Here is a 14,833-nt window from a genome sequence, read left to right as displayed (position 1 = left end):
AAGTATAGAGGCTGTAATGTAACCGATTTACCATTTAAATTTTGGGATGTAGTGGTTTTGACAGCATTAGATGCTGAACAACAAACAGCTTATGAATGTTTCATTAATGAAAAAAAAATAAATAAGGAAATTCCTACTGGTGTTGATTATTATGTCTTTCCAGATCCATTAGGACCAAAAATAGGTTGTGGTGGGGCAACCATGAATGTCATCTACCATCTGAATAAGATTTACAATGAAAAATTAAACAAATTGTTTATACTAATAATTAATGCTGGAGGATTTAGTCAGAGAATGCCGACAATGGCTGCTCTTGGTAAAATATTTATGTCTTTACCTTTTGGCTCTCCTGTCTGGCAAATTTTTGATTTGAAATTGGCTTGCTATTTACCATTTTTACAGAATATGAATCCAGGTTATTTTCAAGCCTCTTCTGACACAATAGAAGTTTTTAATGAAGCCATTCTTGAAAATTGTGAAGTTTTACAATATAGTTTTAAAAATGAAGGATTAACTGCATTAGCACACCCATCTACTGTCAACATTGGGGAATCCCATGGTGTCTTTGTTGTAGATGACCCACAAGAAATTAACAATCATTCCCTCAATGAACTATGTACAACTTTTATAAATTGCTCAGAGGTTCTGCAGAAACCAACTTTACAAAACATGGAAGATAAAAAAGCTATTTTAAAATTAAAAGATGGAGAAGTATTTGTTTATACAGATAGTTGCTTTTACTTTGATCAAAAATTTGCTAAAAAATTACTAGATTTTTATGAGTTGGAAAAGCCTCTAACATGTGAAATAGATGGCTATGGCGATTTCATGCAAAGTCTTGGACCAAATGCGTCAACTGATTTCATTAGTGATGTTAGAAATGTTTCTGTGACAACTGAAAGTTTAAGGCCTACCAGATTAAAGTTATTCAATGCTTTAAATGGATCTAATTTAAATGTTATTGCCTTCAACGAGTCAGAATTTTATCATTTGGGAACAATGAATGAATATCTGGAGAACTTGAATCCTTTTTGTAGTCTGGGCAAAATCATTGAATGGAAACCAATTACCTCATCATATTTTGCTACTGACACGTCTAACATTGCTGATGACGCCACTGTTATAGAATGTTTGGCTACACAACATCTTGCTGTAAAAAATAGAGCTATAATAGAGTACTGTGAATTCAACTGCCCAATACAAATTGGTCAAAATTGTATTGTTAGCAACTGTTATTTAGGCAAAAAATTAGAAGGAATTCAGTTGAATATACCTCAAGATTGCATGATTTGTACTCTCCCAATAAATGGAAAAAATGGAAATATAGAATACGTTACGTTAACTTTTAACATAAACGATGATTTGAAAAAAGTTTATCAATCACCTGAAGATGTTAAGTACTTTGGGAAACATTTAGCTGATTTGTTTACGTCACCCTTAGAATGTGAATTTCATAATAATATATATAGTTTATGGAATTGTAAATTATTTTCATGTGAGCCAGACATGCATCTGTCACTACTTTCTTCGTTTAGGTTAATTGAAAATATAAGTTCGTCAGAAAACCATTTATTGTCCATTGTTGATAAAAAATTAGCAAAATATTTTAGATACTCTGCATGTGAAGTGATGGAAGCTAAAAACATCTCAACTCTCATAATTTACAGGAAGGACTTAAGAAAAAAGATATCTAACTTTCAATAACTGAATGTTGATTTAATTTTTAAAAAATATATCCAGAACAATGTTTTTGTTTAATATTGAAACAATTGATAGACATATAAAATGTTGCAGTTGATCATATTAATGAATGAGACACGAATATATAAATAACACAAAAACGGTTTGTCAAATCTGTCCACACAAATAAGACTAGAAATTTTTGTACAACTTTGAATCAGATTGCAACAATGACGACAATTGACATGATATGGAATTATTTTTTACATCTTAAAAGTCTGAATTAGTTTAGCCAAAAAAAACAATCACATAAAACTGCTACATTTAAGATTTGTGCTCGGTTACATTCTTTTAAAGGACAAATACTCAAGAAAATATTTGAATAAGTTACCAAAAAAACTATACACAATTGCAACATGAAAATGATGAAATATATAATTGGCATTAAGCACCTAATCGCTGATTGCGTTGTTCAATCGTATGCAGAAACAAATTAATTTAACAAAATTTAACATGCTTTTGATTTTGCACACAAATAAATTAACTTGGATACGTCAACAAAGTCTTTTCAATAAAATAAAATAGAAACACCGCTGACGGTAGCACACACAAACATGCTAATTTCAGAATTCATTCATAATGATCATCGTTGGTGGCGTTTGTAATTTCATGTTTGTTTCCTGTAGGTGGCTTATTATTGCTATTATGAGATGACGTGTTTTGACTATTCATTGAGGATGACGATAACGACGTCAACAATCTTGCAGGCGACTGTGAGTGCGTTCTGTTTTGAAACAATATTTTCGAATGGTTTTCGGTAGATGGAGAGGATGATGACAGCGAAGATGACATGGATGACGTCATCTGCTGAAGCCCCCTCAACCCACTGGTCAGATTGTTTGTGTTGTGAATATTGAGATTGTTGTTTTTGTGTTCTTTCCCAATCTTGGTGCAACACTTGTTACCACCGTCACCGCCGCTGACTATCATGCCATAAAAATTTTCATTTGATCCTATGTTTGTCTCAACTTCTGCGATGTTTTTGAAATTGCCATAGTTTCCACCGTTATTTTCGCCATTTAGATTCTTTTTCTCTGAAAAGTTCATGCTATTTTTGATAGCACTTATCGCGTCCTTGTTATCGTTACTAACATGGTTAAGATTATCAAAAGAAGTAGAATATGTTCTGAGTGGGTTAACGTCATCACTACCATTGACGTCAGCATTCTGGATTAGTGATGGGAGTGCTTCAGAGCCGGGTTCGTATTGTGAATTTTCCAATCTGGCAATCAGTCTCTCATCCTTATCTCCAAACTCACCACCCATCAAAGTTGGCTCTCCTACAACCATCACTTCCTTAAATATATTTTTAAAAAATTTTTACGTTACATGAGTTAGAAATGAAACTTAAAAATTAAAACAATGCTTTTCAACTTATTATTGTAATGCCAAACCGGTGTTGACATGGTTTCAAATTTCAATGTTAAATACTTTAAACTGATTATAAAATTAGTATCCAGCAGCAAATTATGACCTTAAATACAAATTGTGAATTATATAATTCTTTCTAGCCTTGTTTTCAACACAGCATGTTTCACATATTAAAATAATCTTCAACAAAATTAATAGATTAAAAAAAAATTAGAAATAGAAGTACCCCAAGAACTGGACTAAACATATCTTGAGTGGGGGATAACATTTTGAATCTTCCATTGCTATCAGAACTCACGCTGCTGTTCAACTTATTGTGTGGATTATTATTTGGTGTGTTGTTGTTTGATGTAGAGGCAGTTGAGTTGGTTGCAGATATAGATGTTGGTGTACCGCCACTAGACGTACTCGATGCCACCACCTTTCTTTTCTTTCTTTTATTTGTCTGCTTGTTTGCATCTTAAACAATAATTGGAAGTATGAGCATCAAACATTTGTAAATTGGAGGATGATTTTTTCATCTTATTGCTAAACCTTAAGTGAATACTCTTAAAAGCCATAGGCATAACAAAAAAAATAGGTTTACCAGGTGGAGCCACCATCTTTTGCCATTTTTGGAACAAAGTTGTTTTCAAACAGTCCCTTGGACTTAGTCCGTAAGCTTTATGTCGGGACATTAGTTCTTGCATGGGCTCTAATATCACGCAGAGCTACGATTTACAAATATGAACAACGATTTAATAATAAACTTTGAGTGAATTACATATTCATCATTGACAAAAAACAAGTTTTGTATGAACCCTCAAAAAATTGAGCGTATAATTGGTCAGTCCTTGTCTTGTGACATTCATGGACAAGTGTTCTGCAATGGCAGGATCTTGTTGCTGTATCGATTACAATATCAAGTTGACCATGGTGGAAAAAAATGTTAATTACATTGATTATATTTGTCACAGCATAAGCATGAAAACCAAACATGCACATAAAAATAAAAAAAAAAAATGCAATAGCTTACTTGCATGGCGACAATGCTTCTTGGAATGAGTTCATAATGGTGGTGGATGGAGAAGTGCCACATTCGAATGCGCATCAAATCGTCATAAGTCATCTCAAGAACCAACCTTCCTTCTGCCAACACCTACATTCAAATGCAGTACAAAAATATACTTCATATATATTTATATATACAAGTTTCCTTTTAAAATAACTTTTGACTTGCATTTGGCTATCAATCACTTTGCAGTTAGTTATTCTAACATTTTTTTCATGCACGCAAGAAAATACTGACAGAAATTTAATAAACCTACACAAACTAATAATTATAAATTAGTATATATGCAATAACATTTGTACAAACATTCTGATATTCTGGTTCCCAAAAACTAATTTAAATTAAACCATAAAAAATGCCTATGGGTCACAGAATAAACAGACTATAAAGCTCTTGCAAGCTGCAATCTGCCCACCTTTGCATTCGAAAATAGAATCATCAGTTAGAAAATTTATTATATCAAGACATTTGTTTATTATAAACATCAAACATTGAATCACCATTTCAAGGAATAAAAAAAAATGAACATCTGATATTAGAGTATGACAGATGCAGACAATAATTGATGTTAACAATGTAAACATTTAACCTTGGTGAAAATGGGTCTTGTGTGTTGTGTTATCATTGATGCATGTTCACAATCGAGAATGATAGTTTGGTTGTGACATATCTCTTTGGAATACTTCAGTACGAAGAACAACTCGACAACTCCACCTTCAAAGATACTTCGAAAGTATCGAGGTATCAAAGTTCTACCAATGGCTAAATAATAAAATAAGAAGATTGTTTGTACAGTAAAAGCAACATAACAAAGTTACGCAAATAGAATTAGATGATGAAACATTAGCATACTATATTTTTTAAGGCCATCTTCCAAATAGAATGCCAGTGTTAGTGTGGCATCGTCTTCGAAGAATTCTGTCACGAATGTGTCCCACCATAAATTGTCCACGTCCTGGTGTGGTGTTAGTTATTTGTAGATGAACAAATAATGTGATTGATACTCAACTGTTTTGCTATGCATGTAATATAAAACAGTAGCATGTCGTCACTGTCACTACCACCACCATCATCATATTGTGCATTAAAATACAAAAATATATAATAACTAAAACAATATATAAATGATGAAACGAAAAAATTGGTTGAGTAATGTACTACTTGACTCCACTGTTGAAGTCTTCTGTTCATTTCATAAATTCTAAAGTCAGGCTGTCCTATGAATGACATCCTGTGCCTGTGATTCAATGAGATACATTATGACAAAAGTTGCTTTAAAAATTTGTATTCAATGAAATTTAGATTTTGACAAAATGGTGAGAATGAAAACTTAGAAAGCAATATGTTTAAAGCTGAAAAATACAAACTTAAGAAGCTCAAAAACAATTTATACGATGTAAATAAACTGAAACTGTTATATGATTGAAATGAAAAATATATAAAAAACAGCTGTACATCATAGACATGTCCCTGTCAAATGCAGGCATCATGATTTGTTGTACAGGCATCCTTGCAAATCTGTAATGTGCAGGACCCAGAGGAACCTGAGGATGCAGTTGAAGTTGAGGTGGCAGAGGTGGCCTTACTTGAAAGGCTGGAGTGTGGTGGTGGAATGCAGTGGACGGCAAGGGTTGTGCCACTGGTGGGCTGTTCCCTCTATACCCCGTATCCAGGATGCTCGTGCAATGATGTATCAAAGTTTAGAAACTTTAAAGTTTTTCAAATTATAAAAGTTATTTTCATATTAAGACACTGGATGTGATATTTATAAAATAGAATAAACAAAACTGTCCACATTATAATTTCAATTCAAAAAAGAATGTATAAATAAACAAAAATGCATTGAATTTAAATATAAAATGTTCACTTTGTCAGATGACAATTAATATATTTCAGAAAAGTTTTATATTTTTAACTACCTATTTATTTATTTTATTAATTTAAGTTAATTAATTAATGATAAGTAGTAATTTAAATGCAAAACAACATTTTTAGTTTTTCATTTAATTAAAGATTAAATAAAAAATTAGTGGTTTAATTTTAGTTGAATTTTGATTTAATTTATTTAATACATCTCAAATTCATTTCCACCTAATTCTGACTGACTGGCTGACCACTAAATATGACCACTAAATATGATAGAAAATAAATCAATAAAACAAACCAAACTAGAACAGAAGAGGTGTCCTACCACCAACTTAACTTACTACTTAAGTTTACTTTACATTTTACAACACTAGCTGACATTGGTGTTATATGTTCTGTGTAGCTTAGGCTTTGTATTATATATTTTCATTTTGTATTATAATTAGTATTATATTATAAATAAAATGAAAAAGAAGGTTTTTTTATGTTTAATTTAATTTAACAAAACAGTTACTAGCTAAGAATAAAAATACATTAAGATTGATTACATTGATTACCAAATACATTACACACATTACAACAGATTAAATTTGTGATTAATTATTCAACCTTATTTAATATTGTAATGATTACCATTACATTACATTACAATTACATACAAATGAAATTAAAAGTACTAACTCAGCTGAGTTACATGACGTCATTCATAACTGATTGGATGGAATGGACCCAATCTTAATTTATGATGTGATGTTGTTAAGTTTTTTTTTTATCACCTACATATATAAATGTTTTGTCAGATTTGTAATTTGTATTTGTTGATGTTTTATTGAATTTAAAATTTAAAAAAGCAAATGCTTGTTTGTGTTACCATAAATAAAACAATGTTACATTTAAAAACTCAAATAGCAAAATTGAAATTATTAAAAATTAATTTTTATCACCATCAAAAGCACTGCGGAGCGAACAAATTCGTGACGGCCAGTTCCATTCAAACCATTGCTTCTAATATAATATATCCTATTGATTTATTGTAGTCGTTAAGATAGCGACACTTCGGTCCTTTAAATTTCGCAGTCTCTTTTCGATCTTTTTTAATAATTTTCAATAGTTTTGCAAATTTCAGTTACAAATTTTTATTATCATTTAGTCTGCTGATTTTGGCTTGGATCCGTAAGTGGATAATTTAAAACTTTCCATCAGTCAAACCCTGAACACAGTGGATTAATTTGTGTCGTTTAATATAGTAAAGTTTTGAATTTGTAACAATGTTTTGGTTTTAATATTTATTTGATTAGATGATTTCAAAAATATGACACTAAAATATTATTTTCGGAAAAAACATGCTAAAAATAAATAACGTTGAACGTTTTATAATGTTAAACAGCACAAAACTTGAACTTCACGTATGGTGAGAATGAGAAGAAAATATCAGTGACCAAGGAAACAAATGCAGTCTTCAACAAAGTTATCACCAAAAACACGATTAAAAACGCCATTAATTCACAACCTTAATTTGATAAGCTGAAAAACATTTCAAATATCGGATTTAATCAGCAATCTGAGAAGTTTTGTTCTTCTTGATAACAGCTTACACTAAATCGACGTTTTCCATTATCCGACTCATTTCCGCTTTGACGTGGTTTGAAAATTGGACTATCGCATTTAATGGATGTAAAAGCTCTGTTAGAATTTTTGTCGTCTATTTTTTCAAAAAAGTTTGTCTTATTCCATAATTCCATTTGATTTCCATTTGGTGGATTGGTGGAAACAAATTTAATTTTTGTTCCCCCGGGCGCTAATTGGTTACTTGCCTCAACATTACCATTTTCCGGTAGAACGGTTTGGAAAGTTGATATGGCCCCATCTTTTATACACGCATATAACGAAGAATCTTTGTGTTGGAGAATTTGTTGGTCAATGGATGATTGTTGATTGACACAATTGTTAACATTTTCCTCAATTTCATTTTCAGCACCGCCTGCTGTCGTAAAATAGTGACGAGGACAATAAGGTGAATAAAAAACAGCGAGAGGCCCAGAATTGGAACTTTCCTGAAAAGTGTTGTGGCTTGTTATGTCTGCAGTTGTGGTGCTACACGTCGGCTGGTGGTGAACCGCACAGGTTGAGGTGATGGCTGAATTGATGAGGTCCACAGAACCGACGTGGTAGCCATGAATAAGTACAGCTGATGAATTTACTGGGTAATTTGGAGAACGCGATCTGATCATTTGTTGCTGTTGTCGATGTTGTTGTGGTTGTTGCTGTTGTTGAGGTTGAGAGCGTTTGTTCTGCGGATGTAACTTGATGTTCATGTTTTGGTGGCGTTTGCATGCTGATGATGTTTTGCTGTACAATTCGAAATCTGTGTTATCACTGTGGTTGCCGCTACTATTTAGCACAACAGTTTTGTTGCCTTCGTGAGCTTTGAAACATTCCATTTTGTTGAAATATGATTTTTCCGGGGAAGAGTTACTTCGCATCAACTTCCGCTTCCTGATCGAAAAACAAAATTTTTTGTTGAATGTTTTTTTAACGACCATGTTTGGCAATTTGGCATTTTTTGTATTTTAATAATTTCATTAAATGTTGAAAGATGTAACTAAACTGTTTGTTGCATCTTCATTTTGAAATGAAGAAATGATTCAATATTTTTGGTTCATATAATTAGAATAACATTGTGGACTTATTAACTAATTTTATTATCTTTATAATTTGAAAATATGCAAATCAATTTAGTTCATATGGAAATTTATAATTTGTATATAATAGTATATAAGTAGAGCTCGTGATAAATAGCACCGACGAGTTTGTAGCGATTGCAAGCGATCATTTCAAATATTGATATTCACCTTTTTCCTACTTTGCCAACTAACAATTTTACAATAAAAAGGGCGAAAAAATAATTTAAGCAGTATTTTGTATATAGCAAAAAATTCATAAATCTTAAAAAAGTGCAATAACAACAAAGCCTCCACAACTTCTGAGCGATTGTAGACAGCCACAACGGCAACAAGATAAATAAAAGTGGGTAAATGAAAGGCCAAAAATGTAACAAAAGCCAACCGCGTATAAAACAAGCAACTCATAAACAAAGTGCAAGCATGACGAAATGATAAACGTTGAAAAAAAGTTCCGCATAACGGCCAACGTAAAGATAGGAACTGACAAACTACAAATTGTTCGTTCAGTACATCAGCAATATAGAAGACTGTATGAACATGACGAACATGAATGATACGATGAACTGGGTTGTGAGGAATGAGGAATCACAACACAATATAAAGCATGATCAACAATAACAACAAGAGAAAGAGAGAGAGAGAGAAAGAGAAAGAGAGAAGAGAAAAAAACTGATTGTAATAAAATACAAACAACAAAAACTGACACATAAACTTGAAGTAAAAAAGGAATAAAAATAAGAAAAAAATAATAAGAGGATTAAGAATAGGCAAGAGTAGGAAAGAAGAAACATGTGTTTTATGCTGGCCTTCATCCGTTTTTCTATTCTGAGTTATTGAGAATGGTGTTCTCATGTCGTAATATTATAAATCACTGATAATGCTTATAACGTCAGACAGCATTTGGACCGTATTTAAAACATTCACTGAAAGACACGTAACCTCAAGTTTTGGAACAAAACCAAAATATTTTATTACTGAAATATCTTCAATTTGGAATTAAAACTCATATTATTTTTTTTTCACAATTTATTTGTAAATAATTTTTACTTTTGAAAAAAAAGCTAAACACACGCGTGTGCAGTGCAAATACTTGAGGGGATGACGGCGGCATGGAGCATGCCATATGCGCTGTAAATCTGAAAATGTCATGCAACATCTAAGTGAAGGAACTGCTAATTAAATCCTACATGAATCATTATATTCAGCTGCGATATGACCGCACACATACACGCGCACGCAACCATTGCGCATGTGTTTGTGCTATGCGTTTTGTTGTTATTCGTTGCAACCATCCGCACGTACCTACGTACATACAATCACGCATGTTCATTTGTTTGTTCGTAGACAGCGGACCATCACGCGAGAGTTTTCATTAACACGTGTACGGAATAAATAGCGTCAATTAATTATTGAAAAGTTCATTTATTTATTTATCCATGTTTATTGGGCTTTCTTGCCTTGCCGATACACATACACTCACTCTAATGTACAAATACATGCGCCATCGCTTCTGGAAATCTATTTAATATACCGGCATTTATGTACTCTATCTTATAAATCATTAACAAAAATTAGCAGTAGATATAAAAACTATTTTTTCGTTTATAAATATGATGCCGCGTGAATAAAATACAATCAACAAAGCATATTTTGATCTATAACTAAACGAAACAAATGACTCAATGTACTGTAATGATAATAAACATTGTTCACGCGATAATAAACATTGTTCACTTGTTATACAGTTTAATGATCTGTTGAGTTATTAATATTTATACGAGTTAATGTGATTTGTTTCATAGTAATGCGTTTTTAAATTGGAATAGGCTGCTCGCACTCGTAAATGTTCAGCAACTCAATTCAAAGTTTTTATTTTTATTTAACTACGCTACATCAACGTTGCCTATAAAAGCAGTTGCATTAAATTTCCATTGTTAATTTGTTCCATTGGTAGTCTGAGATTTAGTTTTTTCTGTTGAAGGCGAGACAGTATTCCACAATCAAATATTATATTTTTCGACATGTTTGAGCTTGGCAAATAAAACATACGTCAACAACATTCATGGCAAACTTGACCATCTTAAGATCATAAAAAGCTTGAAAATGTTATCTGATTTATTATTTTTAATGACATTAAATTTCGATTGTCAACTAATAAATGAGACTGAAACAAAAGTGAGGGTGACCTGTGCATCCAGACAAGTCCGACGATGAGGACGCATAAGCCGATGATGAACGATATGCAGACGACTATTATGAAGGACAGGACTGTTTCAGTGATAAGAAATGAATTTGAACGTGTTTCACGACATTGATAGGTGTTTTATTAAAACTTTTAAAAAAGATTTCAAATTTATTTGAAAAAATGGGTTGTTTAATCGATTAAAAAACATTCAGGATACTGTTAGAACAAACAAATGTGTTAATTTAATATGAGCAGCCTAATTATTAATATCTGGTTAGTTATCAGCCAGTCCCCCATATGAGCCACCTTCCCACCTACCAGGCAGCCACCCCCTACCTACCAGGCAGCCACCCCCTACCTACCAGGCAGCCACCCACCCACCCACCTACCTGAAGTTATTTTTAGTTGCTCCCCGCCTCTTGACGACAGAACATCTGACGTACCACCTAGTTTTCATAAAATAAATATAACTACTGTACGTGATGTGTATGAATGGGCACAAATTAGATAACCTTTGTAATCAGTGAACTGAAACAAAATAAAGAAATCTTAGTGTCAGTGCGTAATAAATTTATAAAAATGAAAAGAAGCATAACGCCCTCCTTACTTTCTTCACATCTGCCAACATCGCCCAACCACTGATCCAACACACAGTTCAGTTTCCACCTCGTCAGTTCGTCGTCACTGTGACAACCGATAGCCGTGACGTCATTAATTCGTTTGGTCCACATGTTGGCATCGTTTGTCTTGTAATCAGCACAGCCGAGCACTGCGTGTGTAGGTGTTGTGTGCGTTGTGTTGTGTTGCGATGTCGCTTGTTTCATTGCTTTTGGTAATGTTGGTTTGAATGTGGGCTGGTGTTTTTAGACATTTCCAATTTGATCTGAACGAGTTTTTTTGGTTAACTCTGCAATAGTTTAATTTAGGATAGTTATAAATAGATGTTTTAAAAATATTTTTTTCTTAAGTTCCTCTGTTTATATTTTGTATTAAATTAAAATATGAAAATGACTATTTTTAAACATGAATTTTGATAAAAGGTCACCAACCGTTCTCAGGTTTTTAATTATTTTTCGCAAAAACTTTTAATTTAAATTTAATTAATTTTGAATAAAAATATTAGCAACTTTTAAATAATTGCTCGCTAAGAAGCTGGTTTCGGTAAGAGCAAGGTCTCGTTTTTCGAGCCCTCTCAGGCAGGTGGACGGTGACGTTAAGAATCGCCAGCAGGTCAAGCAGCAGAGTAAGCAGCAAAATAATCGGTGAAATAAATGTATAATAACAGATAAATTTACCGTTGAATTCCACGAGATGTGTTGGTCCAGCTGAGGTGTGCGTGGAGGGGGGTTGGTGGATGATTGATAGACTGACGGAGTGACTGGCGGACAAGAAAACATGTTGGATTCTTACTTGGGGATCAGAGCAGACGATCAGTGGCTCTTTGTTTCTCACGTTGAAATTGTGTTTGTTGGCAGTGTTTTGTTTGCGGTTCTTGAGACTGCCACTGCTACTGCCACTGATCAAGTTGTCAGGTGGTTGGTGTCTATTTTCAACCACGGAGAATATTCTTTGACAGCTGTCCGGTTCTTTAATGGTTTAATGGGTTTCGTGAAATATATTAACATTGTGATTTGGTTATACATGTTGAAAAATGAAAGTGGCTGAACGTGCTGGCGATGATGAACTGATAGTGGTGATGTTGAGGAATAGGAAATGTGGGAGATGTGGAAATAAGTCTTTCCATTTTGAACTGTTGCGTGTCAAATTTTGTATACCAATCTACAATAAAATATTGGAAAAATTAAAATTTAAAAAAAATGAGGCGAAATGAAATGAAATAATGGAGCTAAAAATATTCCTTAACTGATGGGATGCCAGCGTTGATGACCAGTTGCCGCCAACATGCTCATTTTGTACATCGTTGTTTAACTCTCATTTTGTCTTCCATCTACTATTTCAACACATTCTCTTATTCATTTCATACTGCACCAGGTTAACTCTTATTTTCATTATGCTATTTTAACTCTTTACTGACCTCAAATTTTCCATTGTTTCAAAAAATTTTAAATGTAAACCAACACCAAGTCAACATAAAAAATTAAAGCAAAAGAGTTTTATGCGTAAGAAACAATCAATAAGTAATAGTTGCTATTTCAGTGAATGGTACAACATTATTTGCAAAAAAACAGCCAATAAAAATGTTGAAAGTTGAACGCAGAATATATTTTAAAAGTAGAAGCAATAAAGAAGTCTCTGTTAGCAAGTTTATTCAAAATCGTTTAAATTAAATTATGCTTATAAAATTATACATTATTTCAAAATTCATTAAAATGGAATTCACTCTAATTGAAAGTAAATGACTGAAAGAAGAGAATGCAACAGCAGTCTTAAAAGTTGTGTTTCAGTTGTAACGTATTGAAGCATTTGAGATGGCGAGGAGGATCGTAAGTTATGACAGCTCCACACGTCTTCACGCCATTATAATCTTAACTGTCTGCTATTCGTCTCTTGCTCCTCTCCTTTTTTTATTTACATTTTTCGCTTTCTGTTTTTCGGAGTGCGTGCACTCGTTGGCAAGTAGGGAGGTGTTATGTTCTTAACTTCCAGTGCATTGAAATAAAAAAAGAGAGAAAGCTGCAATCCGACTAGGCTGAAAACCCTGCCTGGTATGTCAGCACCAGCAACAAATATCTGACTTTTGTTTATTTTGAAATGAAAAGTATGTTTATTCAATGCAATTAAAATTTAAGACATTTAAAGTAAAATTACTATATGACGTCAAATAAAATCTACAATTAAATTCTCATATGATACTGAAAAAAGAATGTAAAATTTGTGCGGCGAAACCAATTTATAAGCTCGTTTTAAAAAGAAATAAATTTTAAGGAATGGTTTTTAAGGAAAATTCAAAGTTGGAAAATAAAAAATATTTTAAATTATATTATGAAGTTTGTGTTATTACGCTTCATTCTAAGTTTTTAAAGTACAACGTGAAATTTTTTCTTACAAATTGTTTCGTTGATCTCCGTATCTTAATTTATTTGTTTTGATTCATTGAATTTTTGTTATATATATAAATATAATTATTTACGTAATATATAAGTATATATGTAATATAAAATCGTATATATAATATAAATCTTCATCCATTGTTACTCCAACTTATGAAAGACTATCATCCGAGAAAGAGCATCGATAATTGTAGGCGCGGTATGTTCATTTATTGACTTTTCTACGAATGTTGGCGTGCCGCCTCTGCTAATAACCAACCTTTTTGTTCTGTTAGCCGTCTATTGATTCGTCCATTTGTGTTGTTTTTGGGAGTTTTTGATGTTTTGATTTATTGCACTTTATTTTGATGCTTAATGTTATTGCAAATTTCTTAAAATAATAAAAATTTTTCATTAATTGAAATTTACAGCAACAACAACAACAACGAACCAGGTCACTATACTTGCTAACAAAGTTTGTTCATTCAGAGAGTTGGTTTTCAACAACAAAAAAACAATAGCGAACGGGGAGCGGGCAAGCTTCGCGCGTTAAAAACTCTTCAACGCAAGAAAACTTTACAGGCAGTTCATGCAAAATGCAAAGACGTTTCACCGGCGCCTGTATTACGTATGCAGAATTTGTTGTAAACATAAAAAACACATGGAGAACATGTTTGCATTATTTGTGAACATTTCGTTCGCATGTTGCCTCTATGTTCATTCGTCTGTCCACAAATAACATCGGACAACAAGCAAAACAACAGACAACAAACATCAGACAACAACCAACTTTGGAGTGGAATAGCTTATAATAATTGAAGGCGTGAATGAATAATTGAGTGTGGCCTGATTTAAATATTCAAAAGCTTTTTACTGAAACTACGGTACTTTTTTTATTATTTCTCTTCTAGAAATATTAAAAATTAAAGTTTTACGATGCAACGCT

The 14,833-nt window shown here is 32.6% G+C and overlaps 4 protein-coding genes across 4 annotated transcripts; 1 reads left to right on the top strand and 3 right to left on the bottom strand.

Moving 5' to 3' along the window:
• Positions 1-36: 36 nt before the first annotated feature.
• On the top strand, positions 37-1,704 carry HELRODRAFT_67205 (hypothetical protein; the record flags this gene model as incomplete). The annotated part of the gene is made up of 1 exon (XM_009024295.1): positions 37-1,704. A coding segment is annotated over one exon (1,668 nt), but the record flags the coding sequence as incomplete, so codon positions are not given.
• Positions 1,705-2,310: 606 nt separating this feature from the next.
• Positions 2,311-7,024, bottom strand: HELRODRAFT_188929 (hypothetical protein; the record flags this gene model as incomplete). The annotated part of the gene is made up of 10 exons (XM_009024555.1): positions 6,973-7,024; positions 5,618-5,869; positions 5,324-5,399; positions 5,015-5,117; positions 4,752-4,924; positions 4,127-4,249; positions 3,912-3,995; positions 3,698-3,821; positions 3,410-3,570; positions 2,311-3,036 (listed from the first exon to the last, which is right to left on the bottom strand). The coding sequence occupies exons 2-10, from the start codon at positions 5,668-5,670 to the stop codon at positions 2,311-2,313; spliced, it is 1,623 nt and encodes a 540-aa protein (XP_009022803.1). The 5' UTR covers positions 5,671-5,869; positions 6,973-7,024.
• Positions 7,025-7,299: 275 nt separating this feature from the next.
• HELRODRAFT_188928 (hypothetical protein) lies at positions 7,300-8,870 on the bottom strand. Its single transcript, XM_009024554.1, has one exon. It carries the CDS (start codon positions 8,569-8,571, stop codon positions 7,582-7,584), a length of 990 nt encoding a protein of 329 aa, XP_009022802.1. The 5' UTR covers positions 8,572-8,870; the 3' UTR covers positions 7,300-7,581.
• Positions 8,871-10,615: 1,745 nt separating this feature from the next.
• On the bottom strand, positions 10,616-12,946 carry HELRODRAFT_162311 (hypothetical protein; the record flags this gene model as incomplete). The annotated part of the gene is made up of 6 exons (XM_009024553.1): positions 10,616-10,742; positions 10,899-10,980; positions 11,287-11,343; positions 11,505-11,751; positions 12,308-12,473; positions 12,933-12,946. 6 exons carry the CDS (start codon positions 12,944-12,946, stop codon positions 10,616-10,618), a joined length of 693 nt encoding a protein of 230 aa, XP_009022801.1.
• Between the last annotated feature and the right edge of the window lie 1,887 nt (positions 12,947-14,833).

The sequence above is a fragment of the Helobdella robusta genome (assembly GCF_000326865.2).
Source record: "Helobdella robusta unplaced genomic scaffold HELROscaffold_4, whole genome shotgun sequence".
NCBI classification, from domain to species: Eukaryota; Metazoa; Annelida; class Clitellata; order Rhynchobdellida; family Glossiphoniidae; genus Helobdella; species Helobdella robusta.
The sequence above is the reverse complement of the archived record's forward strand: the minus strand, read 5'-3'. Positions and strand labels throughout refer to the sequence as shown.

Excerpts from the sequence above, each read along its gene's own strand:
- HELRODRAFT_188928 (XM_009024554.1), bottom strand. The coding sequence starts at position 8,571 with ATGGTCGTTAAAAAAACATTCAACAAAAAATTTTGTTTTTCGATCAGG.